This window comes from Lissotriton vulgaris, chromosome 2_1 (assembly GCF_964263255.1).
Source record: "Lissotriton vulgaris chromosome 2_1, aLisVul1.2, whole genome shotgun sequence".
Taxonomy (NCBI): domain Eukaryota; kingdom Metazoa; phylum Chordata; class Amphibia; order Caudata; family Salamandridae; genus Lissotriton; species Lissotriton vulgaris.
Genome location: NC_141687.1, coordinates 585,228,030 through 585,251,122, shown reverse-complemented (window position 1 = coordinate 585,251,122; position 23,093 = coordinate 585,228,030). Strand labels below are relative to the sequence as shown.

The window sequence follows — 23,093 nt, the reverse complement described above, 5'->3', positions numbered from 1 at the left end:
GAAATAAAAAATGATCACTAAAATTAACCTTGCCCTCCCTCCCTCCCAATGGGGACCTCGGTCACCCTATGTGTCAGGAGCAATGGACAACCCAGATGCAATTTATCAGCTTCTATAATGGTTATGCGCTACTCCCTAGATATGTTTAATATAGTAGAAATGCCCTACAACAATTGTAATTACCCAAGGAGTGTTTTGTTGTATACATGGTGCTATGACGGAGACCCTGGTGAAGAGAACTTCTGCTTTTCTGTTCCCTTGGTAGGGACAACTGGATGAGACACCAATTCATACGACCTAGATACAAAATCTGAAAGTTGTATTTTTCTTTAATTAAAATCTCTTGTTTGAAGCCAATGTCTCTCAAGTGGTGAATTTCTGACAAGTTTTGCTCAGATTTCTAGCAATACATTGGCAATTTTATATCTGCTCCCTGTTATTACCCAAACCACATTATTGTCAATTCTGACATTTTCTTGAACTAAGCCCGCCGGATTTCCACCACACACCCTTTGTGTCTATGTGGTCTTCCTGTAATCTTCTTCCTACCGTCTTATTTCCTCTTTCACTTTTCCCAAAAAACTCTTTTGCCATCCCTCTCGCCCACCAACATTTTAATATGGCCCTCTTTTACTTTCTTCATTTTCTCTTGTGTTTGCTTTCATTCTTCGCATATTTTTCTACCTTCTTACCAGGTTGTTTTTTACCTGACTTAGCCCTCCAACTATTCCTTTCACCTCACCCTCTTTACTTTTTTCTCACTACCTCTTCTTCCGATCTCCTCTCACCCAGTTAACATGTTTGTTCCTTTTACTCAAATCATTCCTTTCTCACCACCTTCCCCATACTCTCTGCCCTCGGTACCCTCTCTTTCTCGCTTATCCCATCCTACAGTCCATCGTACCTTCTTGTTCACTCACCTCTTTCTCCGTATCTCACCTTGTCTCTGCCCTTCTCACCGGACTCTCAAGTCTCCTTTCTATACTCCAGTACCATCCCTACTTCATTTCTGTCCCTTCCACCACCCTCTCATCTTTGTCCATCTCTTCAATCTACGTCCTTCCCCCCCACCTCGTCGTGTCCCCACTCACATCTCTCGCCTGCCCTCTTACCCTGACCCTATATCCTCCCTGTGTAGTCTGTTTCCCATCCATCAGTCGGTTGTTATTCTACAGTCTCTTCTTTCCAAACGCTCCCCCTCTTGATGGTCACAGTTTTCCTGTCCTTCACCCTATCCCTCCCATACATTGCTCTCACCCCTCTCTGGTGTATATCCACTAAGATCTCCCCCTCTCCAAATGGGATAGGAAGACAGTCCACGATGGCAGTGAAAGCTCCTGATGCCGGGATGAGAAAAACTATCAAAACTAGGCTGCATACACTAGAATGTGAAAGACTGACACTTGAGTTGTGAGAATGTTGTATCTAGGGTCCTTATTTAGAGTGGCCTGCTTAATATGTAGTAGAGTAGTAGTACCACAGAGTGGTAATCACATGACTGTAACTGCAACGCGTAGTATTACTGCAGATTTATCACTTTTGGCACATAAATGGGAAATGACTTGCAGAAGTATTGTTTGTGCAGGTTTTAATTCATTTTGAGTGTTACCACCAGCAAAAACCTGGTCATGGGCCTGTTTTTGCTGTGGGTTGACATGATATTACAGCGTTATAAATGCATCACTGTACACCAGTCAAAAACAATGTGCAGAAATATGATACATAATCTCTTATTGTGCTGTAGTCGCCCCCAATGCTAGAAGGTGGCAGCTCGGAAATCCCCCTGTAGAAAACAGAGTAATTATAGCATATTCTGGGCTTTGAAGATAAAGTTCTAGGTAAGTGGTAGAAAGTTATGGGTAATGTGGAAATGATCACCGCGTGTTCGACTAAGCATCTAATGCCGACTGTCATTCTTCTCCGCTCAGTCCCTTTATCGCTCACCATGAGGCGAATCTTGGAACAGGTGTGCAGCACCCTCTTCAGCCTTGAAGACCAACTGAATGAGTTGGACCGAGCTGCAGGGGATGGAGACTGCGGGAGCACCCACACAAGAGCGGCACAAGGTGAGAGAGCAACCTACCTGGTACCAAGCATGCACTCATCTGGGAAACACTCGGGGATAGCACACCAGTGGGACCCATGTACACAAGCAAGGCGAGAGAACATGTGAAGTCGAGGTAAGTGACAAGAACCAAGTAAGGTGAAGGAGCACACGTTTCCTAGGAGCAATCAGGCACAGACACACTCATGAGCGATGCAATGCTCTCCTACTCCTAGATGTATGTCTGCTGGGCTGAAAGGCAGCTATTGCAAACCTGCCACCTACCGGATTGGATAAGGTCAGCGTGACCCGGATTGTCTGGTCTCCTATTCGGTGACACAAAAGTTTGTCACTTTAAGACTACACGACTCACAGGCTATGTTAAATGGGTATAGACATTTTCACCAGTCAGATTCAAGGCCCAGTTTTTGGATTGAGTTTAGAATGTTGTGCTTACTTTGTAAACACTCACCCTTTCTATGTCACATATAAAGTCAACCCTTTCTTGCTGTTCTCCTGCTTTTTTCTCCTTAGCTATCCAGGAATGGATAAAGTTGCCCCCAGTGTCTACAGACCAGGCTCAGCTTCTCTCTGCTCTGGCCAGGATCCTGCTGGAGAGGATGGGGGGCTCGTCAGGGGCGGTGAGTGTGAAGGGCCCTCACAAATTCAATTGTCCTGAGAGGGAGTCTGGCCATAAGGAACAGGAATCTCAAAAAATAAGATATGCCCTGAAGAATGTGTAGGATTAGGTCTGTGAAGCTCTGCAGAATAACTATGTTCAGCTTCAAGGAAGGGAAGTTTGAATTACCCTAACAAAGAGCTTTCTCTTATGTCCTGTTCAGCTTTACAGTCTCTTTCTCCTGGCGGCTGCACAGGCCCTGCAGATGGGCAGCGGACCTGCGGTCTGGTGTGAAGCAGTAGATGCGGGGATTGCAGCCATGAAGAGGTTTGTGCCTGTGTACTTCTGTTACTGTAAACATTTCAAGACACATTTCTACCAGCAAGCACAGTGTTTTTGAGCTTCTGTAGCATAACTCATTGCCACCCCAACATGAAACTCTGTTGGCTTAGCATGAATCACTCCTGCCTCTGTATGACTTTCTTGTACCTACGTTTAACAAGCATTTGCAATGCAATAGGCCTTGCATTACTGAAAGTGTGAGCTATTGGCATTGCTCAAGCGTCCAGTAATGTGAGAGCTATTGCATTGTTAAAGGTTTTATTTCTATTTATGTAATTTTTAAGCAATTGTGGCACCCACGCTTTAGCTTAAGATGTTTAAAGCTAAAGCACGGGTCACGCGATTGTAAGAAAATAAATTGGAAAAAAGAGGTGTGCGGATTCCTGCATTTTTTTCTTTTTATTTACTTTTGTTACAATTGCAATACGCACGCTTTAGCTTTACCCATCTTAGGCTAAAGTACGGGTGCCGCGATTGCTTCAAAAGTAAAGCAAAAGAAAAAAAAGGCATGGGTATGCATTTTTATTTTTTATTTATTTACTTTTGAAGCAATCAAAGCACCCGCTCTTTAGCTTAAGGTGTTTAAAGTTAAAGAGGGGCATGCTGCCATTGTAAGAAAGGGAAAGAAAAAGAAAAAGGCAAGCGGCTGAATATAACAAAAGAAAGGCACGGCCGCCATTATTGCAGCTGAGGGGTACCACGCTGGTTAAATTAAAAAAGCGTTGGATGAGAGCGTGTCCTACCTGCAACAGAAAGCAGGAGAAAGTGATTTAACAAAATAGTGCTCCGATGCTGTAATTAAAACATGTAGAGTTACAACACGTGTAACAGGGGCAGTCCTCATAGGTGGCAATAACAAGAGAAGACGCTTTAATAAGGAGGGACTACTAAGCCTATTGACCAATGAAAAGCCACTATTTACAAAGAACAGTAACAAGAGCCTGAATACAGCATGCCTCGGAGAGACAGTGCAAGAGCTGCATAAGTGAGACCTAAAAGTAGGATCCTTCACTTTAGCCCTGTCTTCTGTCTACCTAGGAAAGGAAACAGGGGAACGAATTGGTGGAGAGGAGTAAACACTGAGATTAAGAGGTGACTGGGTGTTGTGATTAGGAGAAGAGGAGTTATGAGGGGAACATGAGTGAGTGTGTGTGAATGTTATGATTAGTGGGAAATACTTGGGGTTACAAGAATTATGCACAATGCTTTTTCTTTTCCCTGCAAAATGTTGTTCTATGGTCTCCATGTCTCATGCATGTTTGTGGTTCCTGCTGCAGGTACGGAGGTGCGGAGCCTGGAGACCGTACCATGGTGAGTGATATTAGGCCCTTTGACTTCAATTTGTGGAACATTTGGGGTTCACATTCTAGTTCCCAAACAAACTGTATGTGGACTGAGTACACAGCAAAACAAAAAAGTAAATATAACATAAGAAAGAACAACACACTGAAAAACTATATATAATATTAAATACATAGCCAGGGGAGCAACGTAAAATATCACAAACCACAGGTGAACAGAAAACATTATTTATCAAATTCAGCAAATATGATAGGCGGTTGCCTGAACATGCTCGCACCTTTAACTCTTGAGGCTATAGTATCTTCCATTATTTCGCCCCCCTTCACTTGACCTTGCAGATTGACTTGTAACATGAAAGTCTCATTGTCCACTGCTGTTGGAACACACTAGTGAACTTCCTTATGAATTTTGACAAAAATGATCCGTCCTCGTTGTCCGCATCATCCTCATCACTCACAGGCAATGACCCAGTGTATTTGTCCACCCACTTTACATGCCACCCCTCGCCATCTTGAATCGAAACACATTGAACATTTTTACCACTCTTATGGTTTTACCAAATTTAGAAGCACCTTTTTCCCTAATCCTGGTCTAACCCACTCTCCAAGTTTGATCTCCTGTGCCATTTGCATTCCGTTTGGCATCATACCATTTTTGGGATTTATTTTGTTTATTTTCACCCTTTCGCAACTTCCACTCTTATACACATTTTTAATTACCAATCTCACAAACTTGAAACCAAACCTCTACCTTTGAAAAACTTGAAAAGGCTAACCTCAGTGGTGGTGTGGGAAGTTTTACGGTACAACCAGAACTTTTCCCTCAAGGAATTCTTCCAGTCTCCTCCACCTCTGTGTGCTTCATTTATGTACCCTTTCAAAACTCTGTTGAATTTTTCAACTTCACTTTTCTTATGAGGTTCGTATAGTGTGGTCATCACGTTTAAAACTACAATGTTTAAGAAACAATGCCATCACAGATAATCTTAACTTTACACCGCTGTCAGTAACTGTAACAGTTGTCCTTGGCAAAAACCGCTCTGAAGAATTTCTTTTTACAATATTGGTCAAAGTTTTTGACACCAATTTCACCTTCGGCCATTTAGAATGATAATCAATCAGTGCCAAACTAACCGAGCATTCATAGGAAGAAAATTAAATGGACCGGATATTTCATATGCGCTCCTAGTCTTCTTAAATGGAGAAGTATTAATTTGTAACATCTTCTCACTACTGGCACACACTTCACACTCCCTCACTCTCCTGTCCACTCCAGGTCATCAAAATAATTACGCACAAGATGTTTCATAGCGGACATGCCTTTATGGGCCACCTTGAGAATCAGCTCCTGCACATTACTCAGAGATACACATTATCCATTCTTGAACAACGAATACCCCTCCGTTTCTATCTCCTCTGCCACTTTGAACATGGGTAATATTCTGGTAGCACAATTTCCTTTCTTTTGTCCCAACCCTCCAACACATACTTCTAGGTGGCTTGCCATACTGTGTGTTTCCTCTTACTTTTCTTTCAGAATTCTTCTGAATGTCATCACACTACTTGGACAAAATGTCCTTAATCGTGGCCACCATATCACATTCACTCACAACACTTTTTGCTTCAGACTGCTGACACAGCAACTTGGATAAATAAACAGCAGTCACATTTCTCTTTCTTGCACAAACTCAGTTTTGAAGGTATATTTCTGCAACCTTGAAGTGAGGCTAGCAATATGTGCTGTGGAATTCCTACCCCCACTGGGAGACAATATGTTGACTAATGGCTTGTGGCCCATCCTTAGGGCAAATTTTCTACACATAGTTTCTAAATTGTTCAATCCCATGCCACCAACTCCCTCTCAATCACTGCATACCTTCATTCTGTCTCATTCAATGTATGTAATGCAAATGCTACAATCCATTCATCTTTACCACATCTATGGGACTATGTACTACCCACACCATACAAACTGGCATGTTCACTAATTACACACTCCTTTGCCATGCACAACAGCTTCAGCGTTGGAGCTTCTACAATTTCACGCTTTAAGTATTCTAATGCTAACCGCTGTCTTGCCAACCGAACAAAATCAGGTTTGTGTCTCAAGAACTCCCTCAACGGTTCCCTCTTAATGGCAAAATTTGTAATACATTTGATATAGTACTCACACATCCCAGCGAAAGACAGCATTTGCTCTTTGTTAACAGATGCTGGTGCCTCAGTTATAGCTGCTGCATCAGATTTCTTTGGCACCACTCCATCACCAGACAAAGTGTGACTTAGAAATGTTATAGATTTTAAAAACATTTTACATTATGCACTCCTTCTCATTCCTAGAAAAATTAAGATATAATCTACAAAATCTTCCTTACCTTCATCATTATATTGTATTTGTTTTTCAGCCAAAGACACAGGTTCACTACCTCAGGGATCTAAATAAAATCCATATTTCCATTGATCTCTCCATCACAACATATTCACTCCCTTTACCGACACAAATTATTTAACTTAAGCTCACCTTCACTAGCACTCCAATTCCAAACACACATAACCATCCATTTTATTGGTGGACCCATCAAAGTGTTCAGCTAGTATGTCTGAAGGCTGTAACTGACTAATATTTGACACTTTCAAACTATTGCAGGAAATACTGTTGAGTTATCACAGTACATAGAGAACCAGAATCCGCCATAAGTTCCAGCTCCACTCCAGAAATGTGAACCACACACTTGGGTGGATTGTTTTACCCCTTGTACTGTTTCACCATCACCATCCTCTTGAATAGATAATACAATACCTCTCCCATTATCTGTGACCCTTCCATACTCTCCATCCAGCTGTTATCTAATATTTCTGTGGCATATGACACTTTACCCTGCATCTATCCAGGACTTTTCTTAAGATCCCTGCACAAATGCGCAAAATGCCCTAAATGGCCACATTCCTTTGTTGATAGTCAGGCACCAAAGTACAGAATGCAATATGTGTATTGCTACCACACCTATAACATGCATTACTCTTCTCTCTTTTTGAAGTTTTTTAAAATTGGCAGAATTGTTAGGACGCGAAACACTCAGGTTAGTGTTGTCTAACCGGTACTCATCATGACGTTTCACCACACACACATCAACATTTCCCACTTGTATGCTAGTGCCCTTAATACAACGACTTTTCTGATTGTTCTAACATCTTAGCAGTGGAAATGGCATCTTGTACCTTAGGATCACCCTCGACCCATAATTGTTCCTGAATTGATTTGTTTTTTACATGAACTATGCTTTCAACCCTAATCATCTCATTTGTCATGGGACCAAAATAATAAGTTATGGATAAAGCTCTCAAAGCCACGAAAAATGTATCAAATAGTTCTCCATCCCTTTTCGCCCTAGTATAAAACTTAAATCTATTCAAACCAATGCTGGTAGTGGGTTTAAATGTAAGTTCCATCCTTAAAAACCCCTCTTGGTACACATCCATGTCTCCTTGACCCCCCTGAGAGAGTTACCCGAGGTAAGGTTATGAAAACAGATCCTCAAGTACTGCCACCTTCCCTGATGCTTGGAAGCACGCCTCTGTGACCCCCCTTCTGAAGAAAGCGGGATCTGACATTCTCAATCCAGAGAACTACAGACCTATCTCCCAGCTTCCTTACCTCTCTAAAGCTCTGGAGAAATTGGTCAATGTACAGCTGACTAGGTACCTAGAAAGTAACTCCCTACTGGATCCTTCCCAGACTGGCTTTAGAGCTAATAACAGCACCGAGGCAACATTGCTGGCAGTGTCGGACAGTATCAGATCCTCCACCGATCAAGGTGGAGCGGTGGCGCTGATACTGCTTGACCTGTCAGCGGCATTTGACACGGTATCCCACGACTGCCTGCTGAACATACTTCGGAGCAAGGGAGTCCAATCCACAGCATTGAACTGGTTACACTCTTTCCTGAGCAACCGCACTCAGGCAGTACATATGGGTCAGTTCCACTCAAGGCCCAACTCCATCGGCTGCGGGGTCCCCCAGGGCGCCTCACTGAGCCCCACTCTTTTCAATGTCTATATGTCATCTCTTGCCGACATTGGAAGGAAGTGGGGCATTGGCATCTGTTCCTATGCGGATGATACGCAGCTGATGGTGGCCATGGACGAAGGGCCTGATGCAACCAAAACCAAGTTACATGACTGCCTCTCCGAAATGGCCCAGTGGATGCATGATCACTGCCTAAAGTTGAATGCAGGTAAATCTGAGATTCTTCTATTTGGTGGTGGCAAACGTGTGTGGGATGCCACATGGTGGCCACCTTCACTGGGATTGGCCCCCACTCCAAAACAACATGCCAGCAACCTGGGAATCATCATGAATGATTCCTTGTCCATGAAGGATCACGTCCGATCCCTTTGTGGCAAGGGCTTTGCCATCTTAAAACTTCTCGCCAGGATATTTGCCTGGATACCCCTGGATTGCAGACGCTCAGTCCCACAGGCCCTATTGGTTAGTCGCCTGGACTATGGCAATGCGCTATTTGTAGGGATGAATGAACATTTGTTCTCCCGCTTACAGGTTTTGCAAAATCTGGCGGCCAAACTCATCTGCAACAAAGGTAAACTAGACTCCGCATTGGAATGCTTACAGAGACTTCATTGGCTCCCTATGCGTCAGAGGGCTGCCTTCAAATTGCTTAGCCATGCCCATAGGGCTCTACATAATACTGGCCCCACAATTCTTCGAGGGAAGATCGAATTTTATGTCCCCACTAGGAACCTACGCTCATGTCAATCAGCTTTGGCTAAAATCAAACGCATTTACAAAGTTAGAACAGGCGGTCGCTCCATTTCTTACTTGGCAGCAAAAAGGTGGAATGAGCTCCCTACTGACCTAAGGCATACTACAAATTATCTCCAGTTTCGAAAAAAGTTGAAAACCCACCTCTTCCCCAATCTTTAGCATCTCAGCATCCGCCATCAGTAGTCCCTATTTGGTATAAGCGCCGTGATATCCCAGGGGATGAGTGTCGCGCTCTATAAAAACTGCAAATAATAAATAATAATAATAAAAACTACTTGACTCTTTGATCCAAGACAACGTAAAAGTATATTTTTCTCCCACTCGATCGTTTCACCGTCACTAGCTTTCATAAAAGTAATAAACTCCTCCTTCCACCTCAACCAAGGTATAAGCAATTTCCATTTGCACTGCAAAACTTTGGCTGGTGGGGTCAAATAGTAGTACTTAAGTGGCCCAACCTATAGTTCAATAACATTAATGGAAAGGTTTATGATGTGTAAAATATCAAAGGAATCAATAGTACTGACCATAACACAGTGGGAACAGGAGCAGACTGTAGTAACGATTTCAAGTGATCCATCAGTGCTGACCATAGGCACAATGAAAGGCACTATAATGTATTTATTTGTTTTTTCTTTTAATGCTCCATAAACCTTCAAACGCTGATTAAAAACAGTAGCTGAAGAATAAACCAAAACAATGCCATTTGTCTGTAACTGTGGCCTTCCCAAGTCAAAATGGCTGCCATGTTAGCACATTGACATATTGCATCACGTGACCTACACGTTCAGCACAATGACAAAGTCCTCCAATCTCCACAGGCTAGCACCGGGTCTGTGTTCCTTCCTTTACGCTCCAAATATCACGCAGAGCATAGCGTGTTTTGTGCGCATGGACCTGATGCTCCACTCTCATCGCGCCCAACTGCTTCTCGAGACAGAAGAAGCGACTCAAGGAAGAAGGAACTTACACACTGCTGGGCCATGAGGAAATATTCATATCAATGGTGCCTTGGAACTTCAGGCCAGGCACAAGTGACATCACGATGTAAAGCTCACCTTGCTTGATGGCACCCGTTCAACATAAATACAGTTCGGATCCGCTTGCCAATGATCTTCCTAATTCAAAAGTATCTGTAAAAATGTCAAAATCCACACTGCTAAGAACGACTTCAGCCGCGAAGATGATCTGTCGCTCCAACATCAAAATAACTTTCCCCAACACCCACGTAAAGCATATGGGTCCTCAGAGGCAAATCCGTTCCTGTGCTGCCTGACTCCCTATGAAAGGATACCATTGCCTTTCCTCACCATTTATTAGAAAGTAGACAATCCATGTAATAAAAAATTCTTTATTTGGCAGCACAGTACGACCTTCTTACAGGCAGACTAGACGGTCAACACACCACTCTGGAGACATTACATTCTAAGAAGGCACAATTGCATTGAATGTAGAATACTAACTGAATCATAACATTGGTATCCACAAGCTGAGATTGCAAACAATGCAACACAAATATATTGACCAGCTTCATCTCATCCCAGTAATATAGACTGGTCTATTTTCACAAAACAATGGCATTTTAAGAGCATCTTGGCTGGTGTACCATGCAGAGTCACTTAATGATTCTGTCACGAGGAAACCTATGACTAACGAGAGGGGTGGGCAGTCCCTTTGTGGAAGTCCGAATTGTTTGGACACCTAGAGGCATGTATTTTATTCCTTGGTGGTATGAGAGTCGAACCCCAATAATCATCTGAACCTCAATATTCAGAGACCCTGACATTTGACCCAAATATTTCAGCTTCAGTGTCTCCAGTTGATGTAACGATTAAAGATTACACTCCTCATCAGAATAAAAAAATTAGCAGAGTTAAACACTAATACATATTGAAGCATAAAGAATTGAGTTCTAGGCCAAAAATAAAGCAAAAATTGGATTTTAATACAGAAAAAGTTAAAATATGGTACAGAGAAAATGTGCATGAAATGCCATAAAGGCTCAGAATGCAGAATTACAATATAAAAGCAAAATCGTAGAATACAATAATCCCTAGTTAACAGGTATCAAGTAAATACTCCAAGTGTCAGACTCAAAGAATAGAGACACATCCCATAGAGAATCTAAGCCAAAATGGACATGGAAAATAAAGTCTTCAGTAAAAGCAATCTTAATGACGGCTTCAAAATCCAACAGAACCCCACGCCTAACTAAACTCTTAGCCCAGACGACACCCAAACTAAAACTTGAACAGCTAAACTCCAGAAGCTTTTATATACAAATCACACTTTCTAGAAATAGATTCTCCAAATTTAGCGTAGCATGATCATGTTTAGTAACGCATTGGCAAATAAGAAACATTTACGCAATTAAAAAAACATGAACACTAATTCATTTCTTAAGGTAAGAGAAATCTTCCATCCTCTTCCCTCAGCACCCGCAACCATCCTGCTGAGATGACCAACACAAAATGAAACAACCCTCTAACAATGGCTCATTGTTTCTGCACGTCTTTACTAACACTTCCAACAGAAGTCCTTCAAATGATACTTTGGGTACAAGGTGGCAGCTTCATTCACAATACAGTCTTTCTAATAATGTACATCACCATTACATATACTTCATTCACTTAGTGCCCTATTCCGAGTTGGACCACCAGACTCATGGTGGCGCAGCAGTGGTGGACCCAGCCTCCTCTGCACCAGTGGTTGTACGATTCAGGCAGTCAGACTGCCGGCTCCGCCAGGGAAGTGGTCAGAGGCTGCAATATGCTTGGCTGGACCAGTCCTGCCAAGCATATTACGAGTTTCCTCACTGCCAGGTTTTTCAGGGTGGTTCCACTGCCACGAGAACCTTGGCGGAGAAGAAACTAAGGGGGCCATGACTGAACATAAATACATTAGCATAGCTATAGCATATGTCTCCTGAGTATGTCCCTTAAACATACTCCGGAGACATATTTAAAAAAAAACGAGCACAGACATTGGGTTTCATTATACAGGGTCCATGTACCTCATTGGTTTATGGACTGGAAAGCTGAAGGTCACCTTCACAGACCTGATAGTGTTCAGTCTAAGCCTGACCTCGCTGAGTTCTGAAGACAGCAAACAATGGTGCAGTCATAGCATCTACTGCCTAGTTAGACTATGTGTATCTTTTTCTGGAGGGGGCAGTCTGGCACCACTGTAACAGTCCAAGACAACCATCAGAATATTGCTTTGGCTGAAAAATATAAAGACCTCATTGGCACCTGCCCATCAGTGATACCCAGTTGCTGGTCAGAGTATGGGATTGGCTGAGGGAGCAGACAGACACTTGTGTAGGAATGCTGCTCAGTAGACAGACGCTGCATTGCAAAGAATGTAGCGTTAAAGAAGGAGGGGGGGAGGAAATGGAAACTAGTTGACAAAGGTTCCTGAAGAACTGATCTTTCGTTTTCTGTAGGAGGACTACTATTCCTCACCTCTTACTTAATCCTGCACTTTTTTTTAACTTTCTAGCTGGACCCTTTATGTGCTGCAGCCAAGGAACTTCAGGCACTGAAGACGCCCAACACGAATGCTGTTAAGGTTTTATCCGCAGCTGTGGAGGTTAGTGGTCTCTGTCCATTAGTTAGGCCAGTTGATAAGATCTGTGCAGCACCAGAGGACCTGGTGGAGGGGAACATCCGTAAATTACCACTGTCACTAAAGGGATACAAGTCATTACCTATATGTAGACCTTGTATCCACAAGCGGTAGCTTTGGAAATGAAATAAACAAGGGGAACATAAAACTATGTGTATCTTTATCTCCTGTTTTGGCTGTGTTGGGAGAGAGTCTCTTATTTACTCATTGGCTGGGTGCTTTTATTGGTTTAATCCACCTACTTTGGTTCCATTTTCTGAGGTGGTTTCTCTGACATGTTAGCCCTAAATTTGACGTCCCTCCTATGAAGCAGGACTCTTTAGAAGATTATTTTTATTTACGTCAGATGTTTGCCACAGACCTTTTTCTGCCAATCTCCTCTCCAAAGCTGCAGTTTTTATCATTCTCTTATGAAGGTACTTTTGAAATGTGGTCTAAGGTTTGTTGTTTTTTTCTCTTCGGAACCAGTCCTTGGATATTCAGTCTTAATTATGTTGCTGTTTTCTTTGGGCAGCATCTTTCAGAGGTTAGTTCAGGACAGTGATCATCGAGATCTAGCCAGAGAGGCTGCTCTTGTCTTTTGAAAAGAGGTCTGATATTTTGGATCTATTTATTTTGATCTCTGTAAATCTCCTCTCTTTCATAAATTGCTTCTAGTTTAAGCAGAGTGTTTTTTTGGTAGCTCAATCACTTATGTGACGCTGGCCATAAGAATCATTGGATGTTTGAGAAACACCTATGTTTCAGATTTGTTCGTAGATCATTTTTGTGTACACATAGACGGGGAAAGCACATACCTGCAACTTCAGAGCAGGAATATTTAACTATAGGTCGGAGGTGTCAGATTGTTTAAGACTGCACAGAGTGCCCACTTCTGCCGTCTGTGCATCCTGATAAATACGTGTTGTCCTCTTCAAAACGTGCTACTTTGTGCTATATATGCAAATGCATATGTTCCCCAACTACTATTACTTGATAGATGAATGCATAGGATAGAGTCTCTGAACTAATCCTTAATATTGTTAATCTCTTGCTATATTCAAACATCCCTGGATTAGGGGTGAGTATTGGCACAATATGCTACACAGAAGGCGCAGCAACAACAGTTTAGAGCTTGAGTTTGCATCTAATGATCAGAGCCATCAGCTTTTAATCCCGATCTTGGTACGAATTTAAGCATATCCTTTGCTCATTTACTGGATACTCATCCCCAAGATACTCAAAATAACTAGATGGCAATGAAAGCAAGTGGCCCTCGTCCCACTGAGATAGAGTTCCCAGAGATGTCAAGGTTGCGTGTCTGGACCGTGATGCTCTTCACCCCATGTGAATGCAAGGGCATGACCCAGAATTTAAGGTAGGCATGTTAGACTGAAGTGCCCTCCTGCATTACTTGATAGGCTCTTAATCCGCAAGATGTCTTTGAAGGTCCTCCTCACTGTTTCACTGCTTTTTGCAATGGGCATGGAAATGCTATAATATTGCATGAGCTGGAGGTTGAGCAAAAAGCAGCAAAGGACCACTCCATGGAAAACTACATGATATCCGTTCAGGCATTATTAGTCTTTTGGTCCAGCTAACGTTTGTCATGAGTCTCTGTTCCACTGCAACAACCTAACACACTGGCAACAGTTTTGTGTGTCACTCCATCCAAAATGGGCCTTTGATTATTTATTCTAGATGCCCTTGGAAAGAACAGTCGCATCATCAGTGTCTGAGAGGGATCTAGAATTGTAGCTTCTCCTTGACAACATTAAAAATTAGCACCCCCGGGGCAATGCACATTGGCAGGACACACTATACATAACATAAAGTGATCAATCCGCCTAGTGTTAATGTGTTAATAAAGGACAGGTCAAAGAAATATTTGATGTTGTTTATGTATATGAATATGTTAGTAGTTCATTATATGTTGTTTGGTAACTCATGTATATCAATTGTATAATGTTTGTTTGTATTTTGTGTTTTCAAAACTAAGTGTTGCCCTTAAGAAATGCCTTAATAAAACAAAAAAACAATTGCAAAAGAAAAGTGAAATAAACCATAAGGGCTAATGAAATCAGAACATTAGTACCTTTACTTTTGAATAAATCAATAAATATGGCAACTAGATGCCTTGTTAGTTTACGCAATAGAAGTGGTCCAATCTAGTTTGCGCAAGAACCCAAGCCTCCTTTCTATTAGCAACCCCAAAATCTCCAGGCACCCACCTTGGCCAAGATAACAGATATTCTTTTAGACTCTACCTCCATGTTACACATAGTAGGCGGGGACTTAAATGATGTGATGGCCCAAGCCTTGACTATTCGGGGCAAGGGAAATACCCCCTCAAGACACAGCACTGGTGCAATTCGCAGAAAAACTGGGCCTGGTCGACCTCTGACGAGATCTACAACTTGTAGATAGGAAATACTCTTATTTCTTACTGGTAGAGGTAGTATGCGCAGATTATTTGGCAAGAGGCCTCTCCAATCAATCACACCTATTAGTTAAAGTGGGGGGCTTTAGGTGTAGGCGAGCAACGGGCTGGTACCTCAACGCCTGGGACCTGAAAGACAGGGAGGTAGCTTGGGGACTCAGGGGTAATACAGAGCTATACTTTACTGAAAACAAATTCTCAGTACAGTCCAAAATTGTGTTTGTAGGAAGCTTTTAAGAAGATTTTATAGCACTAGACCATTACATGATTCATACACTATAGCACAATACTTTGCGGCAATCTCCACCCCAGGACTAAACGGGGAAGCAGGTAACTCTCTAGAAGAGGAGTTTACGTTTAACAAAGTACAGGCCCCTATGGCAAAATTTAAATCTGGGAAGACTCTGGGGCCCAATGGCATCCTGGCAGAATTCTGTAAATGATACGAGAATTTACTGAGGACCTATTGCGAAACCTGTTTTTGGAAGTTCGGGAATTAGGCGAACTCCCCCCCCCCCCCGGATTTGAGATGGGCCACTATTGTAGCTCTATCCAAAGACAAGAAACCAAGGGATAAATGCGAGTCCTACCGCCCAATCTCCCTGCTTAATGTTGAGACTAAGCTATTTGCCACAGTCCTGGCCACTCAACTGTTGCAAGTTATTACCCCCGCCTGGTTTGCCAGGCGGGGGTAATAATACCCCCGCCTGGTTTGCCTCCCTCCCGTGGACTTCTGGGAGTTGTAGTCGCTGTCTCGTCCGTCTTGGGAGCCGGTCTCCGCTCGCATGAAAAAGAAAGAAAAAGGCTCTGAGTAAACTTGCTCTGTTTCCCTCAGTCTGATAGGGAAAGGGGAGTGAGAAGTCACGCGTGCAGAAAACAAACAAAGACTCTACGTCGTGCCGAGAGTGCTCTCAAGGGGATGGGGTACTGTGTAGGTATAACGGCGTCGAGCGCTCTAGGGAGGTCTAAAACCTCTTCTCCCCACCCAGCCCACGATACGGTCCCGTACCTGGTTGAGCCACACTTCCCTTGAAGTGCGGCTGGGCGAAGCGCCTTGTCGTTGGCCTCCTGGCTCCCCAGTCGTTGGCCTCGTCTCGTCCTCCACTTCTTCCGCCTCTCGTCGTTCCTCGTCCATTCTTCCCTTCCGCATGCCTCCGTCTCCTCTCGTCACCTCCTCCTCTCCTCCGGGTGATGTACACAATTCTGTGTCGGAAGAGCCGTCTTTTACTTCCGGAGCCCCGGCTGACCAGGGGGCGGGCTCGGACTGTAACTCCGCACAGTTAAAGTAACAGTCACCCTCTTCCTCTCGGAGTTCAGTGGTAGTGTCAGACAACCCTCCTTTCCAGGTCACAGGTTGCTGCAGTGGAGATAAAGCGGGGAACATGCATCGAGGGGTTGTTGGAAGATCCCTCTCCGCCCACTGGTCACATGTGTGAATAGACACGTCTAGAGGATTAATATTATTGTTGTGACAGTATATTACAAAACGTTTCCACTTAGCTGCATAACATGCTCTGGTGGTTGGCCATCTAGATTCTTTTATGACATTCATGCAGTCTGGAGGAAGGTTAAGATATCCAAATTCTAGGATTTCAGGAGCCAGATCGTAAGGTTGAGCTGAGCTGGGTCCGGGTGTCTGATCTCTCCACGGTTCTGTGCTAAAAGTTGTGGAGACAGGTATAGTTTTTGGTGTGGTACTACAGACAGTTGTAGCAGTGTGGTGTAACACGGTTGTCTGGCCCACGTTGTAGCAACTAGGATGAGGGTCAGAGAATGCTGGTGTAGTTTGCATACTACTAGTGGCATGAGTGGTAGAGGTGGAAAAGTGTACGCAAATTTGTTTGACCAGTTTATACATATCGCATTGCCTTTGGACAGTGGGTGTGGATATCTGGTGGCGAAGCTTGGGCATTTGGTGTTTTCTTGGGTGGCAAAGAGGTCTATCTGAGGTTGTCCCCACATCTGAAAGAATGGTTGAAGAACTTGCGGATGAAGTTCCCACTCGTGGAACTGTTGTGTCTGCTGACCTAACAGATCTGCTATGGTGTTTTGTACTCCTGGGACATACTGGGACAAGAGGAATATGTTTTGAGGTATATCAGACCTCCATATGTTTTGTGCTAGATGAAAGAGTTGCAGGGAGTGTGTTCCGCCCTGTTTCTGAATGTAATACATGGCTGTCATGTTGTACGTGCGGACTAACACAGCTTAGTTTGATACTTGTTGTTAGAAGACTTTCAGTGCTAGGAATATAGCTAGTAACTCCAGATGATTGATATGGAGTCACTTTTGTTGCGGTGTCCACCTGCCTTGCATGGTGTGTTGCAGTAGGTGGGCCCCCCAGCCAGAGAACGATGCGTTTATTGTCAAGATTATCTGAGGAACTGTCTCTAGGAATGGTCGCCCCTTGGAAAGGTTTTTGGTGTTCCACAACTGCATAGAGTGATGAGTTAGACCGTCTACCAACACTAGGTCTGTTAATTGACCTTGAGCCTGGTTCCATTGATGTGATAGGCACTCTTGTAGAGGACGCATTTGAAGTCTTGCATGGGGCACTATGAAAATGTAAGACGCCATCATCCCTATGAGCTGCATGAACACTTGTGCTGGAAGGGAGTGTTGTGGCTGAAACTTTGTGAGAAGAGTGTGCATGCTGGCTATCCTTGCTGGAGTGGGATAAGCTAGCGCTGTTGAGGTGTTTATTGTAGCACCTAGGTATTGTTGTACTTTGGATGGTTGCAAATGGGACTTGGCATGGTTTATTGTGATCCCCAAGTTGTGGAGCAGTTGGATTGTGGTATGAGTGTGTTCTACACACTGGTTGTATGAGCTGGCTTTTATGAGCCAGTCGTCGAGGTACGAGAAGACTTAGATGTGCCGTCTTCGTAAATGTGCTACTGCTAGGCACTTGGTGAATACTATTGGTGCTGTTGTGACTCCGAATGGGAGTACTTTGAATTGATAGTGCTGCCCGTCTATTACAAATCTGAGATCCATCCTGTGTGCTTTGTGAATGGGAATGTGGAAGTATGCGTCCTTGAGATCTAGAGCAGCAAGGAAGTTGTTTTGTAACAGGAGAGGAAGGACTTGTTGGAGTGTGACCATGTGAAAATGGTCTGACTGTATATATATAAATTTAGCGGTCTGAGGTCTAGAATAGGCCTTAGAGAGCCATCCTTCTTTGGGATAAGAAAGTATAGGGAGTAAACCCCCTTGTTTTGTTGGTGCAGAGAAACTGGTTCTATTGCACGTTTTTCTAGCAAAGATATTACTTCTTGCTTTAACAGTGATAGATGCTTTTGTGACATTGGATGCTGTTTGGGTGGTATGTTTGGAGGGGGGTAGATGTTAGTTCTAGACAGTAACCTGACTGAATAATTTGTCGCACCCACCTGTCTGATGTGATGGTGGTCCAGGCAGGAAGGAATTTTTGCAGTCTTCCCCCCACAGGAGTGGAATGTTGGGGGGGAAGGGGAGGAAAGTCATTGAGTAGGGGTGGAGGCAGAGCGGGAGTTGTTGGTTTTGCCTCTGCCTTTGTTGTTATTACCCCTGTAACCCTCTCTCTGGTAGCCCCTAGTGAATGTGGATTGGCTAGGGGTCTTGTAGGAAGTGGAAGAGCTTTTGGAGGAGTAGCCTCTTGCGTTGCCTCTATATGATGAGCGACAAAAAGAACATCTGGGAGCTTGCAGCTGCAAGGCTCCCATAGATTTTGCATTGTCAGTGTCTTTTTTCATTTTCTCTAAAGATACAATCGACATTAGGGCCAAATAAATGTTTTTCATCAAATGGCTGATTGAGGATGGAATTTTGTACCTCCGGTTTAAAACCTGAAATACGTAGCCATGCAGGTCTACGCAAAAGGGTACTGGTATTGATTGCCCTTGAGGCAGTGTCAGCAGCATCTAGGGCACAACGAATTGAAGTATTAGTAATATTTTTACCTTCTTGTATGGGTTCATTGGCCCTATTTTTATAGTTGTCTGGTAGATGCTGCATTATGGACTCTAGTTCATCATAATGTGCCCTGTCATATCTTGCCAACAACGCTTGGGTATTGGCAATGCGCCATATATTAGCTGCCTGTGACGCCGTGCGCTTACCACAGTCGTCACAGAGTTTAGATTCCTTATCTGGCGGTGAGGCCTCACCTGATGTCTGTGAATTAGCACTTTTAGGTGCATTGGATACTACTAAAGAATCTAATGGTGCTGGACCTCTAATGTAAACTAGGTCTGTAGAGGCAGCTTTTTATTTTTTCTCAATACGAGGGTTGAGGACCCGAGCCCTGACAGGATCTTTAAATACCTCTGTTGATTGCTTAATAACCCCTTTAAGCATTGGCAAAATGTCAGTGGACCTTTGTTTATTATCAAAAGTGTCCAATAGGAAATCTTCCTCCACAGTATCGATGTGTAAGTCAACCCCATGGTACTGGGCAGCTCTTTGGACTAGTAGGTTAAAACCTATAGTGTTCTCTGGTGGGGAAGACATGGAAGGATATACATAGTCTTGGCGGACGTAAGGCACATCAGTGGTGTTATAATCATCCCATGGGTTAGGTGACTGAGGGGGACTATTATTCCCTGCTGGGTCATGTGCACCCCACCTGTATCATCAGAGTCTGTATCTACATCATCATCTGGGTTAGTGGATGGTGTAGGCAAATGATGTGGTGGAGGAGGAGGAACAGTATGGGGAGGTGGTGGAGAAGGGACCCTTAATGGAGAGGTTGCAATGTCTTTCTTCTTTGGGGGAGGAGGAGGTGCAGGCACCTCTAGTGGTCTCTTCTTGGAGCTAAGAGCTAGTTGTCCAGTCTTAGAATCCTTTACAAGAGTCTTTTGAGTAGGATCTGGTGTAAAAAGCTCTTCTGTATCTGGCAGATCCTTCGGCGTCGAAGTTTTCGGTTCTGGAGGTTTCTTCGGCACCGACTCGTTAGTTGGTCTAGAGTCTTTCGGCTTAGAAGTATGACCTTTTGAAATGTCTTTTACCGGAACGTGTTTTTTCGGTTCCGGCTATTTTTTTGGCTCCGAAGCGTGAGAGTCGGGACCTTTAGGTGGTTTTCTACTCTGCTCCGATGAGCCGGTGTCAGTCTTCGGCGCCGAGTGCTTAAGTGTCGGAGCAGTGGTCGGCGTGGTTGAGGAAGATGGCTTCTTTTTCGGTGTCGGTATGGGATCGGCACCGGGAATAGGCTGACTCGAGCCCGAGCCACCTGAAGGCTTAATAGGCTTCTTTGCCGAGCCCGAAGGCAGGGCGTGGGAAGCAGTATCTCGGTGGGCACCAGGGCCCGAAGGTGAGGGTGTGACCGAAGCCTTTTTTGAGGGTGTCGAGGAAGGGTTGGGGTCGACTGTCTTACTTACGACCCGTTGAGCTGGAGTGATGTCCTCGACGTCCGAGTCTTCGGCATCAGAGGAACTGGCACTTTCTTCGGCCTGCTGGTGTTCTGGCACGTTGACGCCTTCTTCAAAGATGTCGTTGGGAATCGACGCTGACGAGCGAGTTATTGTTCTTCGAGCTTGTTGGTCCCGAATCGTCTTTTTGGAGCGGAAAGAGGCACAGGCGGAACAGTCTTTGGCCTTGTGCTCCGGTGAGAGGCAAAGGTTACACACCTCATGTAATTCTGTGTGGAGAAACTTCGACACTTCTTGAATGGCGTCCTTTCCATGAGCCAGAGAGTAAGGCCTAGGTAGGCATGAAGGCCTTCGTCGACGAGCGGAATCGAAGACTTCAAAGTGGTGAAGAATCGCGTTGATGTGGAGCGCGATCGAAACAATACCGTCGAACTGGGTGAGGATTGCGCTCCGAAGGAATTTCGGTTCCAAACCGGAACGCAGGAAACACATCCGAGCCCGATGGCGGAAAAAAACAATCTGAGGATGGAGCCGATGCCCATGCGTAATGTGGTCCAAAGGAGGAGTGACCTATCTCGTGACTTCTAAAGAACTTTTCAGGACAACAACAAACTGCAAACATCCGGGCCCAACACTAGGTGGCGATCTATGCACAGTGTGTAATCTGCAGCTCATATGCCTCAAACATATATTAAAAAAAAAAAAATAAAGACTGATTTGTATATGGCTGTATCCAAAGTGGGGTGGTTAATAAAGATATATTAAACCCAGATCTGTGGCTGTGGGTGAATGTTTGATTTGTTCAGCATTTCATCCATCCTTTGTTTTTTCTCCTTTTGTCGCCCTAAGTGGGAAGGGTATGCCCAGACGCGGGTCCTGTGCCACTGGATTCAATCTAGCCTGGCTGATGAGGGGTAATTCCCGGAATCCGGTCCCACAATGCTTGTTTCCAGTCCAGGGATGAATTGGCCTTGCAATTTGGGCTGGACTGTTCCCATGGGGAGCAGGGTCAAGACTGAATTGCATTTGGCTGTGTCCAAACTGGGGTGGCGTGGTGAGCAAAGAAGCAATGGATTAAACCCAAATCTGTGACTGGGGTTGAATATTTAATTTGTTCAGCATTCCGTCTATCATTTGTTATTTTTAGTAGAGTTGCCAAAGCATTCTTGAGAAAGAATTGGTGTAGACTTCGTCAGTCCTGTAGACAATGGACATCACCTAATGGTGATTGTTGATGAATACCCCTGTTTTCCATTCTACAGATCTCTCATCTATCACTTAAGGAAGAGTCATCCAGAGATTACACTGTATCTTTGTGACATGGGCTGCTTCTGCAATCTTAATATCTGACAACGGCCCACCTTTCAACAGTCAATAATTCAGAGACTTTCACAGTCATCTGAATGTAAAGAGAACACCTCTTTGGCCACAGGCCAATGGCCTTATCAAACGTTTCATGAGTACTTAAGAAAGCTGTTCAGCATGCTGTATTGGAAAAGCTTGACCATAAAACCATCTAGAATTCTACTGTTCAAGCTACCGTTCAACCCCTCACTTGACACAGGTGAAAGCCCTGCAACCTTGCTGTTCAGGAGAGCCCTGGTGGCCAGGTTACCTCAATGAACCAACAGAAGATCAAGTACTGAGGAAGAAACATGTATAAAAAACTTGGACTGTAAAAGAAAAATGAAGGCCTATGAGACAGGTGCCGATATGCAAAAGACGTTACGTTCACTAGAGGAGATCGAGTGCTTGTCTGACAGACTAGAAAACATAAATCTGATGCTCCCCGGATACTGAGCCATTTCATGTTGTGACCAGCAAAGGACACATGGTGACTGGCCAACGTTTTGGGAAGTCCATTACGTGAGATTCCTCGCATTTCTAACATGTGGCTCATTACTCATCAGAAACTGATGAGTGTAGCGACTGGTTCTGAAAGGACCATTGAAAAGAAACGGACTTCTGCTGTTCCTAATCCCCAACGCAGATCACAGACACTTCTACTGCCTGTCCCCAGTTTCTGACAACACAATCAGAATGTGTAATCAGAGCACCATGAAGACTTTCGAAGAGCTATGATTGTATACATATATTTGTAAATAAATAAAATGGGGGCGATGTAGTGTTGTGCGAGTTAGCAGTGACTGAATGTTTTTGGCTCCTGATGGACTCCGCAGAAGTGGGACGTAAGTGTTAAAGGGTAGTGAAGTGAATGCAGCTTTAGAAAGTTGAGTTTGCAGTTGAATGCATATCGCTAAAGATGTGTTATACTAAGCTCCGTGTTGGTCATAGTCAATAGCGTGTACCCAGAGTGGGGAGGATGCTGCAGTTGGTACCTGTGAAACTGCAGATTATAGTGGGGAAAACGGGAGAGATTGATATACTGTGAAGACCGCTGCCCCTTCCACAGACCGCTTTTGGCCGCCATAAGTGTGGCAGGGTATGCTCAGACGTGAGTCCCTTGCTCACTTTGCCACTGGATTCAAGCAAGCCGGGCTGAAGACGGCTGGAATGCCAGAAACCGGTCCTCGGAAGCTTGTTTCCAGTCCAGGGAAGACATGGCTTGGCAGTTCGGGCTGGACTGTTCCCACGAGGCACAGGGTCAGA

General features: G+C 44.1%; 1 protein-coding gene across 4 annotated transcripts in view; it reads left to right on the top strand.

Moving 5' to 3' along the window:
* The window catches only part of TKFC (triokinase and FMN cyclase), a 222,592-nt gene that overhangs the window by 197,118 nt on the left and 2,381 nt on the right, over nt 1-23,093 (top strand). For all 4 annotated transcript variants that reach the window (XM_086955605.1, XM_086955604.1, XM_086955606.1 and 1 more), the window contains exons 13-17: nt 1,929-2,066; nt 2,579-2,685; nt 2,887-2,990; nt 4,283-4,316; nt 12,591-12,680. In XM_086955605.1, coding sequence (XP_086811731.1) covers nt 1,929-2,066; nt 2,579-2,685; nt 2,887-2,990; nt 4,283-4,316; nt 12,591-12,680 — 473 coding nt within the window. The remainder of the gene's footprint in view (nt 1-1,928; nt 2,067-2,578; nt 2,686-2,886; nt 2,991-4,282; nt 4,317-12,590; nt 12,681-23,093) is intronic.